General features: G+C 52.6%; 1 protein-coding gene across 1 annotated transcript; it reads left to right on the plus strand.

Annotated features, from left to right (window-relative positions):
* Positions 1–1566: 1566 nt before the first annotated feature.
* BPIFB3 (BPI fold containing family B member 3) lies at positions 1567–21495 on the plus strand. Its single transcript, XM_024239037.2, has 16 exons — positions 1567–1629; positions 3089–3214; positions 4208–4364; positions 6718–6822; positions 7231–7371; positions 9169–9232; positions 11008–11068; positions 11848–11939; positions 12045–12224; positions 14453–14506; positions 16442–16612; positions 17528–17595; positions 18894–18936; positions 19754–19817; positions 20364–20440; positions 21224–21495. Exons 2-16 carry the CDS (start codon positions 3091–3093, stop codon positions 21251–21253), a joined length of 1431 nt encoding a protein of 476 aa, XP_024094805.2. The 5' UTR covers positions 1567–1629; positions 3089–3090; the 3' UTR covers positions 21254–21495.
* Positions 21496–25403: the final 3908 nt, after the last annotated feature.

The raw sequence follows: 25403 nt of genomic DNA on the forward strand, positions 1-25403 counted from the left end.
CCTGAGCCCCTTCCCTGCTTTATTTTTGTCATTAGTTTCCGACTTGCTGTATTTTTTTTGAGATGGAGTCTCACTCTGTCGCCCAGGCTGGAATGCAGTGAGGCAATCTTGGCTCATTGCAACCTTTGCCTCCCAGGTTCAAGTGATTTTCCTGGCTCAGCTTCCCAAGTAGCTGGGCTTACAAGCGTGCGCCACCAAGCCTGGCTAATTTGTGTGTGTGTGTGTGTGTGTGTATATATATATATATATATATACATAATTTATCTATTTTTTTTGAGACAGAGTCCCTCACTGTCACCCAGGCTGGAGTGTGATCTCGGCTCGCTGCAAGCTCCGCCTCCCAGGTTCACGCCGTTCTCCTCTCTCAGCCTCCCAAATAGCTGGAACTACAGGCACCTGCCACCACACCCAGCTAATTTTTGTATTTTTAGTAGAGACGGAGTTTCACCATGTTGGTCAGGCTGGTCTTGAACTCCTGACCTTGTGATCTGCCTGCCTCGGCCTCCCAAAGTGCTGGGATTACAGGCATGAGCCACCGCGCCCAGCCCCAACTTACTGTATTATGTGCTTATTTGTCCCTTTCAGAGCTGTGCTGTCCAATATGACAGCCAATAGCCACACAAGGCGATTGCCTGAAATGCGACAAGTCCAAATCTTGGTGTGCTGTAAGCAGATTTTGAAAACTTAGTATGAGAAAAAGAAAGTAAAGTACCCCATTCATAATTTTCTGTTGGTTATATGTTAAGTGAGAATATTTTGGATTTGGTGGGGGTAAATAAACTAGACTATTATAATTAATTTCACCTGTTTCTTTTTACCTTTCAAAAAATGTGGCTACTAGAAAGTTTTAAATTGCATTGCATTTCCACTAGTCGGCTCCTTCAGGGTGGGGGAGTTTGTCTCTTTTATTTACAGCGATTTCCCCAGCATCTAGCAGACAGTGGGTGCCTCACAAATGCCTGCAGTGGAGTGAATGAATGGATGCATTTCTTATCGCTGTCATCTGGACCAGCCTTGGAAAGGGGACAAAGCTCTGGAATTCTGGGGATACTGAGCCTTGGGAGGTGGGGGTGGAGTTGATGCCCCTCCCCCAAGTGGGCCCAGAGTCCCTGTCTCCAGGCCCATAGCCCTCTCCATGTGAGGCCTGGGGTGGGGGTGGCAGAGGGTAGAAGACCCAGCAGCTTTAAGTCCCTTCTTTGCCTCCCTAGGCCTTTGCTGGGGAAGGGGTGGGGTAGGCAGGGTGGATTCTGTGCCATTGGAATGGCTCTTGGGGAGCCTTGGAGGGAGCCCAATAGGTGGCTAAATGGATAGGTGGCAGGGCCCCACACCTCACCCCTGGCTCTGAGGGAGATGGCTGCCTGCGCAGCCCCCACACCTTCACTCCCACTCCTGGGCACCGACCCCAGTCCCCTTACTCGCCTCCAAGGAGGAAGGCTTAGCCCAGGCCCTCGGGGAAAACCGCAATTTGCTTCTGACATGACATATTGACGGGTTTCTGGCGGCCGTGGCCCCTTTGTGTCCTCAGAGCCGCGAGGGCATATAAGGGCCACCCCTCAGCTTGGGTGGGTGGAGGAACTGACAGGAGGCCGGGAGCCCCCACCTACCCCTTGTGGAGCTGCAGGAGCAAGGGTAAGACAGCCTGAGGCAGCCCTGTTCTCGTCCTGATGTCCAGCCATTGACTCTACCGCCTTCTGCCCTCCCATATGAATGATGGGCACGGAAATAACTCACCCTAGGAGGAGACTGGGGGTACCAAGAGGGTGGATGAAGAGAAAAACTGTGTTACAGATCTGGGGCCCAGAGAGAGGCAAAGACTGGTATACATTCACAGCCTGGCGGGTGGGCAGGGGATCCCTGTCCATAGGATGATCCTATGGAGACAATTCCAGGAGTGCCCATTTTTCTCCTGGCCAGTGACATGCTGCTGAATTTCTATCCCTTGCCCCCTCAGCAGGGACCCCTTCTGACACACAACCACACACAGAGGCCTTAGACATGGTCCCTGCTTTCATGGAGTTTACAGGGAAGAGAAATGAGGACACAAACAGATGCATAATTGCAAATGGAGATCAGCACCTTAAAATAAATATTCTGGGTGATGTTTAGTGACAGATGGATTACTTTAGACAAAGTGAAGGACGGAGGCCTCTCCAGGGAGGCAATGTTTATCCAGAACCTCAATGATAAGGAGTCAGCCATGCGAAGAACTGGGGAGGAGCCTTCCTAACAAGGAACCGCATGTGCAAAGGCCCTGAGGTGGGAAGGGGCCTGGCATGTTTAAGCTCAAGGAGGTCAAAGAGGCAGGCAGGGATTTTGTGGGTAATGGCAAGAAGCCTGGGTTTCAACCCAGGGCAACAGGGAGCCACTGAAGGGTTTAAGCAGGAGTGACGGGTGGGCATAGATGGATATGTGATTGAGTGGGCAAATAGGGAACTGCTTAAAGAAAAATCCCACTCTCTGAACTTAGCAGATTAGCCATGCCCCTGCCTGCCACCCCATTCCCTTCTTCAACAAGATTTGGCATGGAGGCAGGGGGTGGAGAAAGATAGGACATGTTAAGTCTAAGTGTTGGGTGTCCCCAGTCAGCTAGACCTTCTGAAACAGCCTCATGAGCCAGTGGGAAGCAGCTCCTGGAAACAAAGCTCTCATCCTGCTGTCCTGGAGGGGGAAGCCCCTCTGTCTACAGCTGTCACTCCAGACACCCGGCCAGGCTCACTGGGCCTCTGAGGATGAAGATTTTTATGTCAGATGGACTTAGGCTTGAATTCTGACTGTCTCTGATTAGTTCTGTGGCCTTGGTCTAGTCCCCTACTCCTTTCGGTCTCAGTTTTCCCATCTGAGAAATGGAACCCAATGAGGAAGATGCTTGGAAAGTGCCTTGGAGACTTGAGTACATTGGCAGCTGCACCGTGCCACCTGTGTGTTAGCTGTGCTTACATCTGGGAGGAGAAGGCTTTCCTGGGAGGGGAGTGAAGCTGAATTTGGGCTGCGCCAGGTGGGGAGGGAGGGGGAAGGCTGATAATGGGAACAGAGAGGGGAAAGGCTTGAGCAGGAGAAGGGTCTGAGTTCCTCCTTCTGCTCCTTATAGGTATGCAGCCAGCCATGCTGGGCCTGTGGTCCCTGCTTCTGCTCTGGGGCCTGGTGACTCCATGCCAGGGGCTGCTAGAGACAGTGGGCACGCTCGCTCAGATTGACAAGGATGAACTCAGCAAAGGTGAGCCCCAGGTGGGCAGTCTGTGAGGGGGCTGCTGCAATGTCAACGACTCAATCTATATGCTTAGAGCATCTGCTTTAAGAGCAGATAAGAGCAGGTTGTGATTCCCAGCTGCTTAGAGAGCACATTCTCCTGGGAGTAGCTGTGCAGGAGCAAAAGTTTCCCTTGCAGGCTTGAATGGGCGATGAATTCCCTCTTATGGGAGGTGGACTGGGTGATATGGGCTGAGGCTGTGTGGGGACTGCGTGTGGCTCAGGGACAGGGACAGGGTGAGGTTGAGGAGGTCAAGAGGAGGATGCTAGCTGGGCCAGTCTCTGCCTCACATTACTAGGGTAGGGGAACTGTACTTGGCATTTGGCCCTACAGAGCCCAGTGGCCCGTGGTGACAGTCTCAGGGATAGAGTAGATCGGTCGTGAGCAAGAAATGCTTCAGGGAGTCCCCCTGGCCTGCCCCTACTTCTACAGGGCCGTTCCTCCATCCTGCCCTTCCCACAGTCTGCACAGAGTCAGGCCTGGAGTGCCCAGGAGAGAAGCAGGGACCATCTTCTCCAACTTGATTGAACCCTGGTGGCTACAAGCTCTCCCTTCTTTGCCCTGCCTTTCAGTGATATAGGGCAGTCCAGGATCAGGAGCCCAAGTTACACTATTGATCCCAACCCAATTTGCCGTGTGACTTTGGACAAGTCTCTGCCCCTCTCTGAGCCTTAGTTTTCCCACTGGTAAAATGAAGGGATTTTTATGAGATTGCTCATTCATTCTCCAAACACTTACTGGGTACCTCCCACGTGCCAGGCAGGGAGGGTGGCCACAGGCCCTGCGGCAGGAGTAAGAGGCTGTTATGGCTTAGTGGGTTCCACCATTTGAGTGTAACCTCTGGGTTAATTCCATTTTAAAAAAGAAGCCTACTCAATCTCAGAGGAAGGAGGCAGCTGCCATGGTCCTGGGGGTGAGGTTGGAGTTTCTAGTACCTTCCTTCTTCCACTTTCTCTGCAGCCATCCAGAACTCACTGGTTGGGGGACCCATTCTGCAGAATGTGCTGGGATCGGTCACAGCCGTGAACCAGGGCCTCCTGGGCTCAGGAGGGCTGCTTGGAGGAGGCGGCTTGCTGGGCCACGGAGGGGTTTTTGGCATTGTCGAGGAGCTCTCTAGGTGAGTCCCACCTGCCGCATGCCCTACAGGAAGACTTGGCTTTGCTTCCAGGAATTGAGGAGAGATTGGCTCTTTTAATTTGTCCGATAGGCAGTGAAGGTGGTGTGGGAGGGTTGTGATCTGGGTCTAAAAATGATGACTCTACTGCATGCCTGGCAGGACAAGAACAGCAGAATGCCACTGTGGTTGAGGGTTCCAGATCTGGGGTCAACACTAGTTACTCACTGTGTGACCTTGGGCAAGCTGCTTAGTCTCTCTGGGCTAATCTAGCTATCTGCATGGTTCCCTTTCTCACCTCCTCCAGGTGTCTGCTCAAAAGAGGTGTGCGCTGATTAGCCCTTTCTTATCCCCACTATACATTTTCCAGGTTTATTTTATGTCTCCTTTGCTAGATTATAAACCCCAGGAGGGGTACGATTTTTGTCTGGCTTGTTCACTGTTGTGTCCCCGGGTTCATAAATAGGGACACAGTGTATGCTCAAAAAGCTTTTTTTTCCCTTTTTTTTTGAGACAGAGTCTCGCTTTGTTGCCCAGGCTGGAGTGCAGTGGCATGATCTCGGCTCACTGCAACCTCCGCTTCCCGGGTTCAAGCGATTCTCCTGCCTCTGCCTCCCGAGTAGCTGGGATTACAGGCGCTCACCACCACGACGGGCTAATTTTTGTAGTTTTAGTAGAGAAGTTTAGTAGTTCAAGGGTGGTCTAGAACTCCTGATCTCAGGAGATCTGCCTGCCTCGGCCTCCCAAAGTGCTGGGATTACAGGCGTGAGCCACTGTGTGCCCGGCCTCAAAGAGTATTTTTGAATGAATGAATGAAGAGCATCACATTATAGCTAATATGTACTAACTCAATGACCACCTATTCAGGGTTTTCTGTGTGTCTAGCACTGTGCATTGTAAATGAATTATCTCACTGAGCCCAGAGGCAGGACTATTATGAACTGCATTTAACAGGTGAGGAGATAGAGGCTCCCGGCAGTAAAGTGACCTGCCCAAGCTCACCCAGCTAGGGGAGGAGAGGGGAATGTGTCTGTGTGTTTCATCACAGCCCATACTGCCTGGTCGAGTCCAGTGGAACCCAGTCTATGGCTGGTGGGCGAATTAGGGGAAGGTCAAACAACAGGGCCCAGGCAAGGCTGAAGCCCAGTGTATGGAGAAGAGTCACTGGACAGGAGGCAATGGGGTACTGGGAGCGGAAGAAGGGCTGATGGGTGTTCACTTCCCTAAATGGAACATAATGTCCAGAAAGCGGGCTGGTAAGTGCTGATGTTGCTCGAGGTTCGCTATGTGTCATTCTGTGGTAGGTGTTGTCAATGTCCCTTTTTACAGATGGGGAAACTGAGGCACAGCAGCACTGTGACTCGCCCAAGCCCATCCAGTCAGTCAGTGGCAGAGCTGGAGTTTGAACCATCTGCCTTTTACTGGCTGCAGTATTAGCAGCTACTCATGGGGTGGTTGCCAGGACAGTGAGTTAATCTGTGCCAAGCAGCTGAAATAGAGCTGGGCAGAGAGTAAGTGTTGGATAGATATTATTATTATTGTTAATACAACATTTACTCTCCCTCCCCTGTGAAATCCGCTTTCTCGGTGAGGCTGGAGTCTCAGACATGAGCTTGGCATTGTTTGTGCCTCAAAGAGCTCCTCATAGGTGGTGGAGTCTGACAGCGAAGATCCCATGGGCTCAGGGCAGTGATGGAGGCATCCCAGGCAGGGTGGGACAGGCGCTCAGAGGGCATCTGCCTGAGGCAGAAAACCAGGATGGAAGGCTTCCTGGAGGAGTGCACGTGAACTGGGAGGAGTCAGCAAGCTGAAGAGGGATGCAGAGTGGAAGAAGGGTCAAGGGAAGGGTGTTCTAGACAGAGGAAATGGCCTGGGCAAAGACCCAGAGGACAGAGAGTAATGACTTGTGAGGAGTTGTGTTTGAGAAACCACTTGGGTTGCATTTGTGTGAATGTGCATGGGTATAGCGGGGCGCAATGTCAAGGCCAGAAACCAAACCAGGGCTGAGACTGTGGGGATGGAGTGGGGAAAAACTTTAATTCCTCGAGCCTCTAGCGGTGATGATGATAGGACATTTGTTGAGCACACACCGTACCAGGTTCTGCACTCGAATTATCTCGCTTGTCTTTGCAACACCCCTGCGAGGTAGGAACTAGTTTCGCCCCACTTTACAGATAAGAAAACTGAGGCCCAGAGACATGAAGTGATGGGCCAAGGGCTCGCAGCTGGCTCTGTGGGTTTGAGGTGAGATAGGGGACACCACCAAGAGCCACTCTGGGCGCCGCCTGGTCTGGAATGGTGGAGGCACTGGGGGGTGTCTGGGAGTGAGCAACCCTCTCCCTGACTCCCATCCTAGTCTGAAGATTGAGGAGCTCACGTTGCCGAAGGTGTCGCTGAAGCTGCTGCCGGGATTTGGGGTGCAGCTGAGCCTGCACACCAAAGTGGGCATGCATTGCTCTGGGTGAGTGTGCCCTGGGGACCTCTACCCTCCTGCTTCCTATCCCACCCCCTGACCTGTTGGAGACTCCTACTCTGCTGTCTCCCCACTCCCATCCCTCTGTACCCCTCATTTCCTTTCACTCCATTTCCTCCCCAAGGGACTCCCAATCCTACCGTTTCCCCCCTGGATCCTATGCCATTGCCCTTCCCCAGGGACTTCCATTTCGCTCTTCCTCCAGACCCAGACCCCACTGCTCAGGCTCACCTGAGAGGGTCGGGGAAGAGGGTGCAGGGAGGTGCAAAATGGGGCAGGGAGGCAGAGGCTGAGAAGGGGACACAGGGCCTAGGCCACTCGCAGGGCCACCCTGGTGGGCGGGGCCAAGGGTGGGGGCTGGCTGCCTGGCCACGCCCCCAGAGTCCTTTCTTGCAGCCCCTTTGGGGGCCTTCTGCAGCTGGCTGCGGAGGTGAACGTGACTTCGCGGGTGGCGCTGGGCGTGAGCTCAAGGGGCACGCCCATCCTTATCCTCAAGCGCTGTAGCACGCTCCTGGGCCACATCAGCCTGTTCTCAGGGTGAGTCTGCAGGTTCCAGTCTGCAGGCTCCAGCCTGCAACCCTGACCCGCTCAGGATCATCTTGCACCCATCTGGGCATCTCCCAGGTCTCCCTGGAGCTGCCAGCTGCGTGGGCCTGAACTCATCCTACCCCCGCTTGCCCCGCCGGTTTCAACCCACTGCACAGACCGACAGATTGAGTCCCGCCACTGACAGGGACTCCGGCTTAATCCATAGCTTGTGCCACCCACTCCTGGGCAATTCCCCTAGTCTGGTTCACGGGATCCTGCTGTCCCCTCTCCCCCAGAGCGGGCCCAGGGTCGGCTGGGATCCCTCCATTTGCAGGATTTCAGCCCCTGCTCTCAGCACATGAGACACAACTCTGCCTCTGATTTGCTGTGTAACCTCAGGGAGACCCACTCCCCATCTCCCCATTCTGGGCCCCCGTGTCCCCATCTGTATATGTGGAGCTGGATTTGATGATTCGGAAGGGGCTGTGACTTCAGTCTCTTCCTAGGGGCTGTCCAGGTGGCCCTCCCTACACCTTGTTGAATCATCACTTTTTATCTTTTTCTTTTTCTTTTTCTTTTTTTTTCTGAGGCGGAGTCTCACTCTGTCACCCGGGCTGGAGTGCAGTGGTGTCATCTCGGCTCACTGCAACCTCTGCCTCCCGGGTTCATGCAATTCTTCTGCCTCAGACTCTCAAGTAGCTGGGATTACAGGCACCCACCACCATGCTAATTTTTGTATTTTTAATAGAGACGGGGTTTCACCATGTTGGCCAGGCTGGTCTCGAACTCCTGACCTCAAGTGATCTGCCCTCCTTGGCCTCACAAAGTGCTGGGATTACAGGTGTGAGCCACCATGCCTGACCTCTGAATCATCACCTTCATGGGACCATGGAGGCCCAGAGGTCTCCTTGCCTAGGGTCACATGCACAGATCCGGCAGGGATAGAGAGGGGCTGCGCTCTGGCTGGATCAAAGGCCTCTGCCAGCACTCCGAGCCAGCCCACAGCTACCTCCCACTTGTGTCTCCCCGTTCTGTGTCCACCTTCCAGGCCCAATCCCGGCCCCTGCTCCATCTTTGTTGGGTAACTCTGAGCAGTGGGGGATCATCAGGCAGTTCTGTGTTAGCTCCCAGGAACAGGGTAACTGGGTTGCTCCTGTCTCCACAAGGGCCCTAAGAAAGGGATTCCAAGCAAGGGCTTTGGGCTCCTTAAATTCCAGTGGTTCCGTCCTGCTCCTCTGGGATGGAGGGGCACTGGGGAGGAGTGGAGCCCAGGATGGTGTTGGTGTCCTGTGTTTGGGGCTCTGTGGTTGCCATCCTGCACCCCCATGGTCTCCAAACAGACCTGAGCCCGTCTGCATGCACTTATCCTCAGGCCATCATTCATTCATTCATTCATTTATTCATTCATTCATCTAACAAATACTTGTTGAACCCCCACTCTGGGGGCTCAATAACAACCATTGTCCTAGGCCTAAATGTCTCTTGTCTACAACTGTTAGAGGGACAAAGGAGACAGACATTTGTCAAGCACAGATTTTACACCAGCCACATACACACTCCCATGTAACCTGGGCAGCAGCAGCTCTCTAAGGTGGGCATTGTACAGTTGGGGAAAATGAAGCCATCCCCTGGGTTCCCTCGGGAGGAGGAGCCAGGATTTAACTCAGGTCTCCAAAGCCCCAGTCAACCCCACCCCCAAGAGAAGAGACAGGAGAAATCCAGAGCCCCTAGTGTCCGCCCGACCCTGTCATCTGGGTTGAACCGTCCACCTGGCAGCCGCACCCACACGTGTCTCCCTCTGCTCAGGCTGCTGCCCACACCACTCTTTGGGGTCGTGGAACAGATGCTCTTCAAGGTGCTTCCGGGACTGGTGAGTGTGCAGGCCGTGTGCCAGCATGCCCTCTCCCAGGACTGGGCCTCTTTCCCCCCCTGGTTTTGGGTAAAGTTTGGCGCCAGGCAGGATTAGGCTGTACTTCCCTTCCACACCCACCCGGTAATCCCATCCGGGCCTGCTGACCGGCCTTCCTGGCGCGCCTGCGTCTGGGGGTGGATGACACGGTCCTTTCGGCCTGGGTCTCCTGCTCCCAAATCAGAGGCTCCTTCTTACCCCCTGCTCTGTTTCTGCCATTTGTATTAGTACCGACTTTATGTTTTTCTTTAAATTAGCTTGAAATGAAAATTGGATCACTTGATGGTTTTAAACTGAGCCCTGTGCTTGGCAATCATGTCTAGAAAAACACATGTACCTTTATTCATACATCACAATTAAACATATTAAGATTAAAGGATGCCTGTCCATGGCCTGCCCCAGAACATCCTGGCTTCCACACTCGAGAGAGCTGGTCTGGCCCAAACCCCATATCACGGAGGAAGAGGGGAGGGCCGCATAGACAGCAAAGGGCAGTCAGGCCTCTTGACCCCACGGCCTGGCTGGCTCTCCCTGTGCATTCTTGTGAACGCTGCTGGGGGCAGCAGAGGAATGGGAGCCTAGGGTTGGCAAAACTGCCCTGGGCTTGAGGAAGCCAGTTTGGAAAAGAAGCTTAGCAGGAGGAGGGGCCCCTAGGCAAGACCATGTCAGGCAGGCTTCCACCAGGGCATGAGGGTGCATTTCAATGGCAGCCCCTAACTTAGTCTCTGGGGCAATTGGCCAGCAGCTAGGTTTTGTGTGATACAAAAAGGTTTTGAAAATGAGCATTCATTGCCAATATTCAGCATTGAAGATTTCTCGTAACGGTCCAGATTTCTGGCTTCTATTGTGCAATCAGCCACCCTGGCTGCCTGATACCTCCCTCCTGTAAGTGGGAAGTACCTCTGGTACCTCCCATCTGGTGCTCAGAGGGTTTGCTTTCTCCACCCCCAGCAGAGCCCCTCTGGTCTCCTCTCATTTCTGTGACTTGCCTGACCCCAGAAGTCCCCTGGAGTTTGGGGCCCCCACTTGATGTGCAACAGCCCTCTTTTGTCTCTCTGAATACAGCTGTGACCTTGGACAGGCCCCCTTCTTCTCTGGCCTCAGCTGGAGGATGAAGGGGCTGGACTGCGTCCTCTCTGAGGCTCCCCCTCCAGTGGGCTATGGGACTTAGGTTCTGTGATTCCCAGACTTGGATTCTGAAAGTCGAACCACTTGCTCCCTGTTCTCCTAGCACAGGGGTTAGGAATGAACACGTGGTGATATGCAGAATGGACACTCCAGATCCAGGCCTGACTCTCTGGGTGGAGGAGAGGAGGTGCTCCTCTGTGGGGTCTTGATCCTAAGCTTCCCGGTGCCCATGTAGGATGGCAGGGGATGGCCTGTGACTTTATGGGGAACCAAAGCCGCTTTTGCCTCCTCAGGTGAAGGCCTTGTCCTCATGCCCAAACCAGCCCCTGAAATGTGTCTCCCATGGTCCCCCAGCCACCTTTAGGGGTTTTCTAATGGGGCTTTTGTAACCAAGGGAAGACAGCTTGGGGGCCCACTCAACCCTCTGACACCTCAAACTCCAGCCCCTTCCCTGCCTCCCACCTGTGTGTCTTCTGTCTGTCTCTGCTTTCTGCCTTGCCTTGGTCCCCAGCACCACATAGCAGCAGATAGCAAAGCATTTAAAGAACATGCAGCTGTCCTAGCAGCGAGCTCTTCTTTGCCCTGTAACATGTGTCTCCCTGACACAGCTGTGCCCCGTGGTGGACAGTGTGCTGGGCGTGGTGAATGAGCTCCTGGGGGCTGTGCTGGGTAAGTTAGGGCTCAATGCCCTCCTCTTTGCCCCTTCTACCCGTCTCTGTATGACCCCAATGGGGTAGGGTACTAAGGGGAGCCGGAAGCGGCAGGATCTCGGGGTCCTTCAGTTCCTCCTCACACTGACAGGCTGCCCCTTTGAGGAACCTCATAGAGGAGTTCTGGGCTGAGGCCGCCTAGCAGGGCAGGCAGACCGAGAACCATAGGTTCTCTCTATGTTGGGTGCTGCAGACCAACATTTATTAAGCACCTAGGGTGTGCTTGGCACTGTCAGAAACGGGGAAGATATGATGATTACCTGGTCAGACTAGATGACCGAGGCCCAGAGAGCTCAAGTAAGGAACCCAAGGCCCCGCAGCCATAGCAGACCCCAGTCTCTCTGTGTGTTATGGAGACACAAGTGCCTTCTGTGTTCATAAAATGGGTTTGGGAAAATATAAAAAGGCACAACCAGGAAAAGAATAGAAAACTTGGGGCCGGTATGTCTCTATAGGTGGTGTTATGTAAGAGAGGCAGGGTAGAAGTGTGTTAGTGGCATCAACTCTGGAAAACAGGAATCCTGGTGTTGAATGCCGTGACTGTGTGGCCTTGGCCTGGTGACTTCCCCTGTCTGAGCCTCAATTTCCACATCTGTAAAATGGGGATGACAGTAGCAGCCAAGTGAATGCTTAGTAGAGTGCTAGGCATTCAGCAGACACTCAATAAATGGAAATAGGGGCTATTATGATTGAGAACTGGGCTTATAGGGTCGTTCTCGCCCCCCCTTTCCCATGCAGGCCTGGTGCCCCTTGGGGCTCTTGGGTCCCTGGAATTCTCTTTGGCCACATTGCCTCTCATCTCCAACCAGTACATAGAACTGGACATCAACGTGAGTAACCAGAGGGGCCTCTCCTCCTGCTGGGGGTGGCTAGATAGGGGATGCCAGATCAAGGCAGGTGGGTGAGCACCTCGGCCCTGTTTCCTGCCCCTGCAGCCTATCGTGAAGAGTGTAGCTGGTGACATCATTGACTTCCCCAAGTCCTGTGCCCCAGCCAAGGTGCCACCCAAGAAGGACCACACATCCCAGGTGATGGTGCCACTGTACCTCTTCAACACCGTGTTTGGACTCCTGCAGACCAACGGCGCCCTCGACATGGACATCACTCCTGAGCTGGTGAGTGTGGTGCCCGGGGGATGGGGATGGGGGCTCCTTGCCCTGCTGTGCCTTGGCATTGCTAGTGTTGACCTAGGCCCTGATTAGCCTTGCTGAGCTCTCTTCTCTATAATAAAAGGGAGTTGAGCAAGTTTAGAGTGTGTACACTGCTGTTGTCCACTCCTGTGCTTAGGGGAGACATTGCTAATCGATCGTGGTCCTCTACCTGGTTAAACCTGACTGGGACTTCTGTATCCTTCTCAGCTTGGCATTCCAGGAGGTCACTTTCAATTGGTCGGGACTGGCATATGGAATGAAGCCCACTTTCCATCCCTGTATCAGAAGAGCCTTTCTAGAGTCTAAGCACTAAAGTGGGAACCACTAACATTTCCACTGCTTTCTCAAGAGCAGATTTGAGTGGGAGAAAAGAAAACTAGGCAGGGTGGCTCATGCCTGTAATCCCAGCACTTTGGGAGGCTGATGTGGGAGGATCTCTTGAGCCAGGAGACACCCCATCTCTACAAAAAATACAAATATTAGCCAGGCATGGTGGTGCATGCCTGTGGTCCCAGTTACTTGGGAGGCTGAGGAGGAAGGATCACGTGAGCCTGGGAGGTCAAGGCTGAAGTGAGCTGTGATTACGCCACTGCACTCCAGTGTGGGCCACAGAATGAGACCTTGTCTCAGAAAAAGAGAAAGAAGGAAGGAAGGAAGGAAGGAAGGAAGGAAGGAAGGGAAGGAAAGGAAGGAAGGAAGGAGAGAAAGAAAAGAAAAGAAAGAAAGAGAGAGAAAAGAAGGAAGGAAGGAGAGAAAGAAAAGAAAAGAAAGAAAGAGAGAGAGAAAAGAAGGAAAGAAGGAAAGAAGGAAGGAAGGAAGGAAGGAAGGGAAGGGAAGGAAAGGAAGGAAGGAAGGAGAGGAAGAAAAGAAAAGAAAGAAAGAGAAAGAGAGAGAAAAGAAGGAAGGAAGGAGAGAAAGAAAAGAAAAGAAAGAAAGAGAAAGAGAGAGAAAAGAAGGAAGGAAGGAAAAAAGGAAGGAAGAAAGAAAGGAAGGAAGGAAGAAAACTAGGGTTGGATTGTACCAAGAGTTACCCAAACATCTGTTCTGCAGCTTCTAGTACCTCCCAACTTCCATTCTGTCCATTCTGGCCCCTCTGACATCCTGGAAAGCCCAGACCCCAGAAGCCCCACCCAGAGGCATTTATTTTGGTCTCAGCCTGGGCTCCCCACCTGTAGCTCAGGCCCGAGGAAACGGGTTGGTCACTCACTTCTTGCAAGTGGGGTCCAGACAACACTCTGAGGGCCTCTGGGAGGCTGGAACAGGACCCTGAGCTGGGGAGAGGGTGTCTTCAGCTGGGGGATGGGGGCAGTCATAGCCAAGCAGAGACTCTGCGTGTAAGAACATGCATGTCTGAGCGGCCTGTGGACGTGGGTGTGTGTATAGGAGCATTGGGTGTTTGCATATGAGCATCGTGGCAAGAGAGAGGAATGTCAGAGGCCTCGTCCTGGTGCTGCATGTATGCTTATCCTGTGTGAACAGGGCTGTTCTGAGAAGTGGGCATATGTAGTTTGGTGTGGGGGGGGGGTCTCAAACATCAGGGCCCCCACAGGCTGGGCCATCAATTAGCAGCCTGATGGGACTATAGTGAACTGGGGACCCTGTGCCCCATTTCTCAGGCAGTTGCCACTCAGCTGCCACAAAGGGAGGGGGTGCAGGCTCAGTGTGACCAGATTTTCCAACTCTTTAGCCGAAAATGAAAAATTTACATATGACTTCCTGATTTATAAATACTAGAAATAAATTCATAGTTTTTGAAAATACTATTTGGGTAAAAGGCAAAAAGATCTGGGGTCACATCCCTGGGCCTTTAGATCGTGAGCCTTGGCAGAGTAAAAGGTTTTGAAGTTAGCCTGCTCGGATTCAAATCCTGGTGTCACCACTTACCTATTGTGTGACCCTTGGCAAGAGCCTCGGTGTCTCCATCTGTTAAATGAGGGCAATGGTAGCACCCACCTCTTTAAGCTGTTGTAAAGGTGAAATGAGCATAGGTGTGCAAAGCCCCTAGCATCTGCCTGGCATGCAGTAAGTGCTCAGTAATCGCTAGCTGATAGAACAAACTTGAGTGTTTGTAGTGATATATGTATGAAATTGGCAGAGTGGGAGGAAGAGTGGTGAACAAAACTGCTCTGTGTGCTGAGGGATTCCTGTTCTGTCTCTGTGCTCACCAACCCTCTCTCCCATTGGGGGTCCAGGTTCCCAGTGATGTCCCACTGACAACTACAGACCTGGCAGCTTTGATCCCTGAGGTGAGTGATGCTCTCATGGGTTTTGATCACTGTAGCTCTTTCCTAGTGACCATGAATGGACTCCAGAATCTTTCTCAATACAGCTCTCCAGGGAACTGCAATTGAACAGTTCAGTCCAAATTCACACTAAAGTGTGAATGACTAACACGGCATCCTTTCCTGATAGCAGATTTTGCTTAGAGAGTAAAGGATTAGGGCTTGACTGCCCCAGAAATCAGTTGGGCATTTATCCTACGGAAATTTTTTCTGTAGCACACGAGGACACAAGTCTTTTCAGGTTACTGAGCTCCCTTCTTCCAACTGGCTTACTTCATCCTGACCTTAGTTTTCAATGTCCCCAGAGAAAAGACTCAGGGCACTTGTCTTGGAGAGGAAAGAGAAGGGAGAGGGTCAGGTAGGTCTCACTAGTGGACATGAATACATGACTTCAAAGCCTAGCCTCAGCTTTCCCATCCTTCAACTGGGGCTGGACCAGCTGCTTTCCAGCTGTGAGAACTGGAATTCGTACTGAAGTTAAAATGTCTACTACAAGGTCCTTATGTAACAGCAGGTTCTGAAAGAGGTTGGAAAGAGGCCTAGGGGGTCTGGGCTCTCACCAGAGAGGATGGAAATGGCAGCTGGGTTTGGGGGCACAGAGGACAAACTCTGTGAGTTCTTGAAGGTGGTGATTCAAAGCAGTCTGGATGAATGAGGTCAGGGCCTTGGCTTTCCAGAGTCCCTTGGCTAAAGTGCATAGGAGCCTCATGGAAGGAATGTGATTGGAGTCAGACGTTCAGAAGAACCTCCAGAGAGTAGGACTGGAGAGGGACATGGGGCAAGTGGAGCTGGCTGGGGCAGGGGTATCCTGAAGCAGCAAGCTGGGCCTGCCCCTCTAGCATGGGGGAGCTGGGCTTGTCTCTGGAGGCTGAATCCTTTGGTCTCCATTTGCTGGCCTCGTAGCTTTAGAGCCCCATGTGGCTTCAGATTCTGTGGCATGTGAGGGTGGAATCAGGTGATTCCTGGTCCTGATGATCCTGCCCCTTGGGGATTCTGGGCTTGAGGAAGCTTAGACTCAAATTCCAGCAGGTTAGTGTCCCAAAGGACATAATTATGTGTTCCAAGCTTCTGTGGTTCTGTAATTTCCTTAGTTTCATGACGTTGCAATTATGAGACTCAGAATTTCCTGATTGTATGACTCATTTAGGCAGTCAGCGTATATCCACTGAGCACCTACTGTGTAACAGGCCCTGCAGTGGAACAAGGGCATACCTGCAGCTGGGGCTGCACAAAGGGCAAAAGGTGAAAGGAGAAAAAAGCTTCTGCACTCAAGGGGTTGCCATTCTGCTGGAGGTGACAGACATTGCACAAATAAACAAAAACAGAGACAGCGTCAGAAGGTGGAAGAGCACGGAGTGGCGAAGGTGGCTTAGGAGTGCTGGCTGGTGCTTTCAGACAGGGTGCTCTGCAAGGCCTCACTGAAGAGGTAATATTTGAGTGAAGGAGGTGAGTGAGGGAACTTTGCAGTTCTCTGGGAAGATATTTCCAGGCAGGGGAGCAGCAAGTGCAAAGGCCCTGGCGCCTGCTGGGAGCATCCCTGGCAGCTAGAGGAGTAGCCAAGTGGCCGGTGAATCTGGCGGGAGAATGAGGGGCAGCAGCGGGAGGGGAGCAGGTGAAGTGGAGAGGCGGGCGGGGGATGGAGGACACAGAGCCTGTGGCCTCGGGGAGGATTCTGACTCTGCGTGAGACAGGAAGTCTGATTTGGCAGTCCTGCAGGTTAGTGTCTCCACACCTGAGTGTCAGCCTCATGGGGGCTGAGACCAGGCCTGTGTCTTTCAGGCTGTAACCTCATTACCCAGCACGTTGCCTGGTGCCTGGTAGGTGCTTAGTGAGTGTTTGCTGACTGACTGACTGATTGTAGTCCTGGCGCATCTAAGTTATGCCCCTGCATTTCTCCAGGCCCTGGGGAAGCTGCCCCTGCACCAGCAACTCCTGCTGTCCCTGCGGGTGAAGGAAGCTCCCACGGTCACACTCTACAAGAAGAAGGCCTTGGTCTCCCTCCCAGCCAACATCCATGTGCTGTTCTATGTCCCTCAGGGGACCCCTGAATCCCTCTTCGAGCTGAACTCAGTGAGTGGTCAAGGGGTGGGTGGGGCCCGGCATTGGGGTTCCAAATGGGGGTGACCTTCTCCAGGACTGTGGAGGTACCGTCCCCCTGATTTCAGGGTGGGAGCCCCACATAGTCCAGCACAGGAAGCCCCCTGCCCCACAACCATTGTCATCATCTGGGCTGAGACCCAAGCCCCTGCCTCAGTTCCTGCCTGCTCCCTCCTGTCACGTCTGCCTGGGCCTGTTCGGGCTGCCCACGCTGCTTCTTGGGGATCTCAGACGTTGCTCCCCATCTCCCCAGCCTCTCTCTGCCCAGCTATCTCCCTGACGACCCTCCAGCTTCCTCTGACCCTCCCCCTCCAGTCAGCTTCCTCCACCCCACCTCTGCACACATCTGGACCGAGGCAGGCCCCTCCCCCGATCCTCCACCTTGGCTCCCCATGGCCAAACACCTGAGCCTGACATTCATTGTCCTCCTGCCCCATCCTCGCCTTGCTCGTCCTTGTCCCCTAAACCTCAGCTACTCAGGTCTACCAGGTCCTCCCTCCCTGGCTTGTCTGTGCTAGGTCCACCACCTGGAGTGCCATTTTCCCCTTCCTTCCACTAACTCCTCATCTTTCAAGATTCAACTGTTACCTCACTGGAAAGGCCTTCCCTCACCGCACAGCAGGCGTGCTTGAGGGGCTCTCCAAGCTCCTGCAGCCCCAGAGCTTCCTCTCCTACATTACCAATTGCCCTCAATTTTAATACTGTGGTTCTCTGCTGTTCAAGAAAACAGCAAAACCTTCAAATTACCTTCTCAGAGCTCAGCATGGACCCTGACACACAGTAGGGCCTCAGTAAGGGTTAGTGGACGGAACAGATGGATGGAGGCAGACCCGTCCTCAAGCTCCTTCTGCCGATTGGGGGTGACCTCTGCCTGCTTTGCCCATGCAGGTCATGACTCTGCGTGCCCAGCTGACTCCCTCGGCTACCAAGCTGCACATCTCTCTGTCCCTGGAACGGTAACGTGGGATCCTGGGGACAGGATCTTGTTCTTGTCTTTAGGAACAAGAATCAGGGGCTGACAGGATCCACCTCCCGTTTCTTGAGCATCAACACAATTCCAGGTGTTTTTCCAGCATCCTTCTTGCCTTCAGGACCCGCCAGGGAGGAGACAGTGTTAGTCCTTGTTATAGACAAGGAATCGGGGGCTCAGAGCAGCAGGCTCAAGAGTGGGCTTCTTCCATGGCACCCTTTTGCTGCTGAAAACCTGCCTCTGAGAGATAAACCTGCCGCCAGGATGTGGAGTCCAAACTCCTGAGTTTTCAGCCCCAAAGGCTAACCAAGAGACAACCGGCCTTGAGTGTCAGGAAGTGTGTTGTTATTTATGTGGACTTGTTACTTGTTACTTCTCTACTCTCCTCACCCCTGTGGTAACTAGGCATCCATCATGATAATCATAATGACCAGAATGACGGTGTTGATGACAGTCCTTCATCTACATGCACAGTGCTTTACAGTTTGCAAAGCACCATCTCCATGCACAGTACTTTACAGTTTGCAAAGCACTGTGCTGGCCCAGGCTCACACGGCAGGCTGTCCCTAGAGCAGGTCTGCAGTCTGGGCCTCAGTGCTGTCACCATGGCGGGGTCCCAGACTGTCTGTCCGTCCCCTGGCAGTAGGGACTTTCCTGGAGATTGCTGAGACCTGACGTCCTGCGCCACAGGCACCCAGTGCTCCTCTGACTCCATCTTAGCACCCCCACAGGCTCCTCAGGCTACTGCTGGCCCCTGCCTTCCATTGTTGCCCCACTGCCGACTTTGATGGAGGGGCTCGCCTGCTGCATGGGTGCACCTCCACTTCCTGATGGCAGTTCACGCCTCAGTCTTTTAGGAGGTAGAGATGCGTGCCCAGGCTCAGGCCCTGAATCTGCACTTGGGCCAGATATGATCCATCAGTGAGTTGCTGCCTTGAGTGAGCACCTGCTGTATGCAAGGCACTCTGTATCCAGTGCTCAGTCTGGGGGAGGGTCACTCCTTTGCATGGTTCAGCTACCTGCCCAGGGTCAAATAGCTGGGAGTCAGACAAAGGCGCCAAGGCCAGAGGTGGTGGTCATGATGCCTCAAGAAGGGAGGTTAGGTCCCTTTGGGTCTATTTTACAGGTAGGAAAACTGAGTCTCTGAGTCAAGGCTGGATAGAGCAGAGTGTTCGGCTTGTAACCCTGTTTCCTGATCCTGAGAGCTATGGTGGGGCAGGCTGGGGGTGGGACAGGGTTGGTTGGGGGTAGCGGGAGCCCCAGCATCTCTCTTCTCTCCACCAGGCTCAGTGTCAAGGTGGCCTCCTCCTTTACCCATGCCTTTGACGTAAGTTCCTGGGAGGGTGAGGGGCTTGGTGGGGATGAGAGTCTTCAGGTGTGGCATGGAAAGGGGGTGGCCATGAGTCATGGGCCACATGGCTGAGCTGACCTCAGGATTGGGCTCTGCCCCAGTAAGCCAAAGTGGGCAAATATCAAGCCGTGTGTGTGTGAGAGAGCGGGGCAGGGTGTGGGGTGGGCAGTGGGGAGAGAGAGAGAGAAAGAAACAGTGATCATCTTAGGAAAGTGAATCTCAGGATCTTCCACGGTCTTGGAACCTCACAAAGTTGTGGATATCTAGAACCTCACAAAGGTCCATCATTCTGGAACTTCACCCAAGTAATAAGTTTCCCAAACTCAGAAAGTTCCATTTCAGAGCTCACAGAGCCCCGAGGTTCCTGCTTCTTACAGAGTTTTGAGGTTCTGGAATCTCACCATGGGCTCAGGTTCTAGAACATTCTCAGAGTCCCTAAACTGACAGGAATCTAAGGTCAGACCCCATAGACTGGAGCTGGGCACATTTCCTTCCCTCTTTCTTAGGTACTGCCCACCTCCAGCCCCAACAGAGTCTTACAGGAAGGCGCTTCTTCCAAGCTCATGGGGCCTGGGGTAAAGCCAGCCTAAATCACAGAATCTCTTTCGGGGTCACTGGTGGACAGCCCAGGCCACCCCCGAGTGCCCTGTGCCTGCCAGGAGCTGTGTCCTCAGGCTTGGGGGAGGCTGAGGCAGCTGGGCCCCTGGGTTTCTCTCCCTGGGAAGGGGGTGCTGCTGCCTACAAAGCCACACCCCAGAGCACCACCCCCACCACCCTGTGTGTTCTGTTGCAGGAATCGCGTTTAGAAGAATGGCTCAGCCATGTGGTCCGGGCAGTGTATGCACCAAAGCTTAACGGTATGGCAGGTTTTGCTCTCTTGACACATGGCGTGTCTGAATTTGGGATTGTCTAGTCTGTTGCCTCTCTTTATAGTTCTGATGGGGACACTGAAGCCAGAGAGAGGTCGATCCTCATTTGCAAGATGCAGAAAATGAGGCACCAATTTTTCCATTTAAATGACATTGATTAGCACCTACATCTTGCCAGCCTATGGGCTTCAAGAGCTGATGTGACCTCAGTCCTGCCTTAAGCTCCCACAGTCTAGTAGGAAATAATCATATAAACAAATGATTAGAATATAGATGACCCAGAGTGTGTAAGGGTTTGATGAAGCCTTTAGGAGACTTGACACAGGGGCACCACTGACACAATACAGAATAGGGACGTTTTTGTTTGGATGTAGGAGGATGAGTAGGAGTTTGCCAATAAGAAGCTGATTCCTTGAGAAGAAAACTGGCTGGCTAGTGAAAGTGATGGAATAGGGTCAGCAGGGTCCGAGGGTCCCTAGTTTCCAAGACCTCCCCACCAACATACCTTTGTTTTCAATGATTCTCTCTTCACAGTGGCCCTGGATGTTGGAATTCCCCTGCCTAAGGTTCTTAATATCAATTTTTCCAGTTCAGTTCTGGAGATCATAGAGGTGAGTCTTCTCTGCAGATATGGCCCAGATGGGCCTTAAGCTTGTCTCTGGAAAGCCCTGCTTGAAACTCATGAGGGGAATGCTTTGCTTCATCCTCTTGTCTGTCCCTGACCCATTTTCTAAATTTCTCAGTGAGTTACAAATTACCTAACTTAGGAATGGCAAATATATGACATGTGTGCTACCACTCCTCCATTTCTTGCCCATGGCAGACATCATCAATCAATCATGGAGTTCTTTCCCATTGGATTCAGACACGTATCTGGTCTCTAGAATGGAACCTAAGATTCACTCACAGAATCACAGTTCCCCTGGTCCAACAGCAACAAACACATATGCTGTCTCTCCCTTATCTTGTGTCTGCAGCAGATATGACCAATGGATCATGACACTTTTTCTTGTGGAATATTGATATGGCCTCACAATCTTTTTCAAACCAGCCCAACTTTGGGTGGTGGAATAGCTCTAGGAGGTGGGCAGAGCAGAGAGTTCTGTACGCATTTCTCAGATGAGGACCAAGGCTGAAGTAGGTCAGATTTCTGGCCCAAGGTCACACAGTAAATTAATAGCAGAAATGGCACTTGAACTTGAGTCTATTAAGTCCTCAAGTCAGAGCCTGTCCCACACTGGATGTCATTTTTTCATCATTCATTTATTCATTTAATGAGTGCCTGCTGTGTTCCAGGTACAGGGCCAATCCCAGGGCAGGCGAGTAAAGATGGCTGCAGGGATGGGGCATTGCAGAGACTCAGGGGTATAACCAAGAGTGGTTGTTCCTTACAGAATGCTGTTGTGCTGACCGTGGCATCCTGAGGCTGAGACATGGCCACCAGCCTTCCCTGTTGACTACTAGAGACCACCTGTCTACTCTGCCTCAATTTCCCTCCCAGTCTCTAGCTGATGTTGGTGACAGTAAAAATGCCCTCTGGCCCTGAAGCACTTCTCCAAGTTTGGGGTGGGAACTGCATGGCTAATCATAGAACTGCCTCAGAGAGAGCTCTGGGGCCTCAGTAGCAAACCCTGAGCTTTCAATAAATGACTCCTCTATCTCGGTATCTCCTGGCTGGTTTATTCCCCAGTCACATAGGACTTGCCTTGGCCTTTGCCTCCAGTGCCCTCCTTAGCTCCAGGTAGGAGCTTCTGGGAGGTGAGGGGACTCAGGGCCTCGTCATTGTAGCTTTGAGTCCCAAACTGACCTTGTTGGCCTGGGCAGCCTCTGTGTCCTGTTCCACCTTCCTCTCTGTCCCTGCCCCCCTTGCCTCCTGCTCTCTCTCTCTCTCTCTTTCTCTAAATACTTCTACTTTTCACTCTCTCTCTCTCTCTGAGTCTGCATTTTTCTCTGTTTCTGACTTTGGGATGCTTATCAGAAGTGACATCTGAGCTGAATTTTGAAGGGAGAATAGGAGCTTTCCAGGAAGCAAAGGCACTAGCACCCCAGGAAGCAAGGATGAGTGAGATTTGTTCTTGCCCTGTGGTGTGGGGGGTCCCTATTGGCTACACATCAGACATGGACACAGCTCAGAACAGAGCTGTGCCAAACGCTCTTGATGCAGATGGGGAGACTGAAGCCAGAGCAGGGATTGGCTGGCCCTGGTCCACACAGTGGCAGAGTTGGGATGAGAGACTAGGGGTCCTGCCTCTAGGTCCTGGGTTTCTCCCCATTGCTTAAGATGGGCATCTTTGGTGAAAAATGTCCCCAAGTTGGCACTTATGGACGGCCTGAGTGAAGAAGTGCCAACCAAGTTTTGATAACTGGCTCAGAGGATTTGAGGCTAGGCGATAGGCAGGGGAGACTTGGAGTTCATCTGAAGATTTGTCTGCAACTCATTCATTCAGCCGACCAGCCAGCCAGCCAGCCTCCCATCCATCTATCCATCCATCCATCCATCCATCCATCCATCCATCCATCCATCCCCCCTCCCATCCAGCCTCCCATCCATCCATTTATCCATCTACCTTCCAATTCAACTGCTCCTCTATCCATCCATCCATCTACCTTCCAATCCAACTGCTCCTCTATCCATCCACCCATCCACTCACCCTCCCATTTAGCCTCCTATTCATCCATTCATCCACCCTCCCATCCAACTTTCTACCCATCCATTATTCTATCCACCCACCCACCCATCCATTCTCCCATCCATCCATCCATACATACATACATCCGTCCATCCCTCTATCCATCTGTCCATCCACTCATGCATCCATCCATCCATCCATCCATGCATCCATTCATCTTCCCCCCTTCTTCCTAGCTTCCCTTCCTCCTTCCCTTCCTCTGTCCCACCCTCCCTTCCCTTTTCTCTTCCTTTCTTTTCCTTCATCCACCCTACATTTATTGGTGCCTGCTACATGCCAGTGCCGGGTGACAGGCTCGGGTTTATCTTCCTGTGTCTGATTTCCAGACACTTCCAGTGCTACTGATTCCCATCATGGTTAAATGAGTGGCTTGAGTTAGCTGCCCGTGTTCAAATCCCACCCTGGCTTCTGGTTAGCCATGTGGCCTCAGGCAAGTCATTTCCTCTCCCTGAGCCTCAGTTTCTTCATCAGTAACTTGAGGATGTTCTATTATGGCTTTGAGGATTAAACCAGCACTCAGGATGGTGACCTATCCGTAATAAGCCCCCAGTTCCAGGTAGCTCTTGTTACGGTTGCATTATTCTATCTCCTCTCCATGCACAGCCCCCGCTGTCCCTCCTCATCTCTCACAAGGAACACCCTTCCCTGACTCCCACCTTTCTCTCTTCCATCCCATCCCCCTCCTGCCCATCCTTGATCTCCTCTGACAGTCTGTCACTCTCACAGACAGCCCTGCAGTGGCTGGATTCCTGGTGCCAACAGGAAAGCCTCCAAGCTCCGAGGTTTGGAATTTAAGGCTGCCTGTGACCTGGCCTCAGCCGATTCCTCCTGGAGTATGCAGAGGGAGCAGAGCTGTCTCTGTGCCTCAGGCTCCTCAACTGCGAAGTGGGAATATTATAGTATTTACTCATGCGTCATCTGGGGATGAAACCAGGCAATCCTTGTAAAGTTCTGAGAAGAGTGCCTGGCACCTGGAAAACGAGTAACGATGTGCAGCCCGGCCTTTGCACGGCTCTTCCCTCTTCCTGGAACATTCCCTCTCCTCTCCTCCAAGTGTGCCTGGCAAACCCGTGCCATCCTTCATACACAGGACAGTGCCTCCCCATGTGGCAGCAGGGCCCAGTATTGTATGGGCCACACTGGTCACTGCCTCAGTCTCACTCTCCCACTTGCCCAAGAGCGCCTCAAGGTCAGGGACAGTGTCTGCTTCATCATGGTGAGTCCTGCAGCTGCAGAGAGTAGAGGTGAGAGCAGTTAACCTCTGATGAGCACTTACTGTGTGCTGGACGCTACGTCAGATGCTTAGTATCCCTTAGTGCACTTAACTTCACAGCCCCCAGGATGGGTGGATATTATCATCCTGTTCTACATATAAGGAAACTGAAGCTCAGAGAAATGGAATCAGCCAGCTTCTAAGTGGCAGAAGCAGGATTTGAACCAGACCCCTCTGACTCGAATTCCAAAGTCTGGGCTTTCACTGCTATGCCAGAAAGTTCTTGCTGTATTTATTGCACGCTTACTAAGTGCCAGACACTGTTCTAAGTGCTTTAGGTACGTCATGTCATCAGCTTCTTGAATCAGGCCTGCCTTCTAGGAACTGTCTTCACCTTCATTATACAGTTGAGGAAACCGAGGCATAGAGAAGTTAAGTGATATGCTCAAGGCCACACAGCTAAGTAGTGACAAAGTTGAGATTTGAACCTAGTACCCACCCCTGCCTCTGGACCCCAGTCTCTGAACTCCGCCGTTAGCGTGAGGAATCAAGCAAGACTGAAGGGAGCCCCTTGCAGCCCTGGAGGGCTGACAGTTCATGGCAGGTGGGCAAGGGCTGAGTGGAGGTTTGTTAATGGGTCTGGATCTGTTTTCTAATCTCAGCAGCCCTAGTGTGAACCCCTCGCCCCTGTGTGGCTGAGTCACCTTGGAGGTGGGTCACCTCCCAGGGAATCTGGATGTCCTCCCCGCCATCCCCCACTTGGTCCTTCCAGCTCCAGACAAAGGTGCCTTTTGGAAGCTAAGTCCAGGTGATCTCCCTGGCGCCAGGGCTGCCTTAATCCTCTCAGGGTGGCCAGGAAGGACCCAGGGGACAGGCTGGCCTGAGGACTGAGAATGGGCACAGAGCCTTGGGTGACTGGCACCACCTTCATGTGTGCACCGCCATCTACAGTTTATAGTGTGCGTTGGTTCCTGCCCTCTTAGGAGTGGGGAAAGGCACAGTTGCCCTCTTTGCATTGTATTCCATTTAAAACTGTAATATATTTGTATCACAAACATTTTTATCACACTTACTAAGTGCCAGGCAATGGGGAACCACAACGACTTTAAACAGGGAAGACCCAGGAACTGAGTTACTCAGATGAGTAGCATTATTTTGAAATGTCTAGTTTCCCCATTTTACAGGGGTGCAGACTGACGCACTGAGAAACAGTCATTGTCACAAGTTTATGCTCCTAGCAGGCCGGGCAGAACTTACCCCTACTCAGTGTCTGCTTTCATCAAGGGAAACTAAAGGGGGCTGCTGTTTACGGAGTTCCAAGGCTCCAGGGAGAGTCCACACATTTCCTGTGTAACTCTCAAAACCCTCCTGGGAAAGTGTGATTATGCCCATTTTGCAGGTGGCCAGACGGAGGCCGGGGAGACGTGATTGTTGAGGCTAAAAGGGCAGATGAATGTGGGAACGCAGGAGTGTGTGACTCTTGGAGTCCCTATTTCCCATTCCAGGAACCCCTCCAGCCCGCACAGGAGGCAATGAGGTGGTCTGGGCTGAAGCTACTTCCTCATGCCCCTCATCTCCCTCCAGACTTGCTGCCATGTGGGACCCAGGATGATAAGGATGTAAATGCCACTCGCTGAGCCTAGCTGTGTGCAAGGCCCTGTTCCCAGAGCT

Source organism: Pongo abelii, chromosome 21 (assembly GCF_028885655.2).
Source record: "Pongo abelii isolate AG06213 chromosome 21, NHGRI_mPonAbe1-v2.0_pri, whole genome shotgun sequence".
Lineage (NCBI taxonomy): Eukaryota > Metazoa > Chordata > Mammalia > Primates > Hominidae > Pongo > Pongo abelii.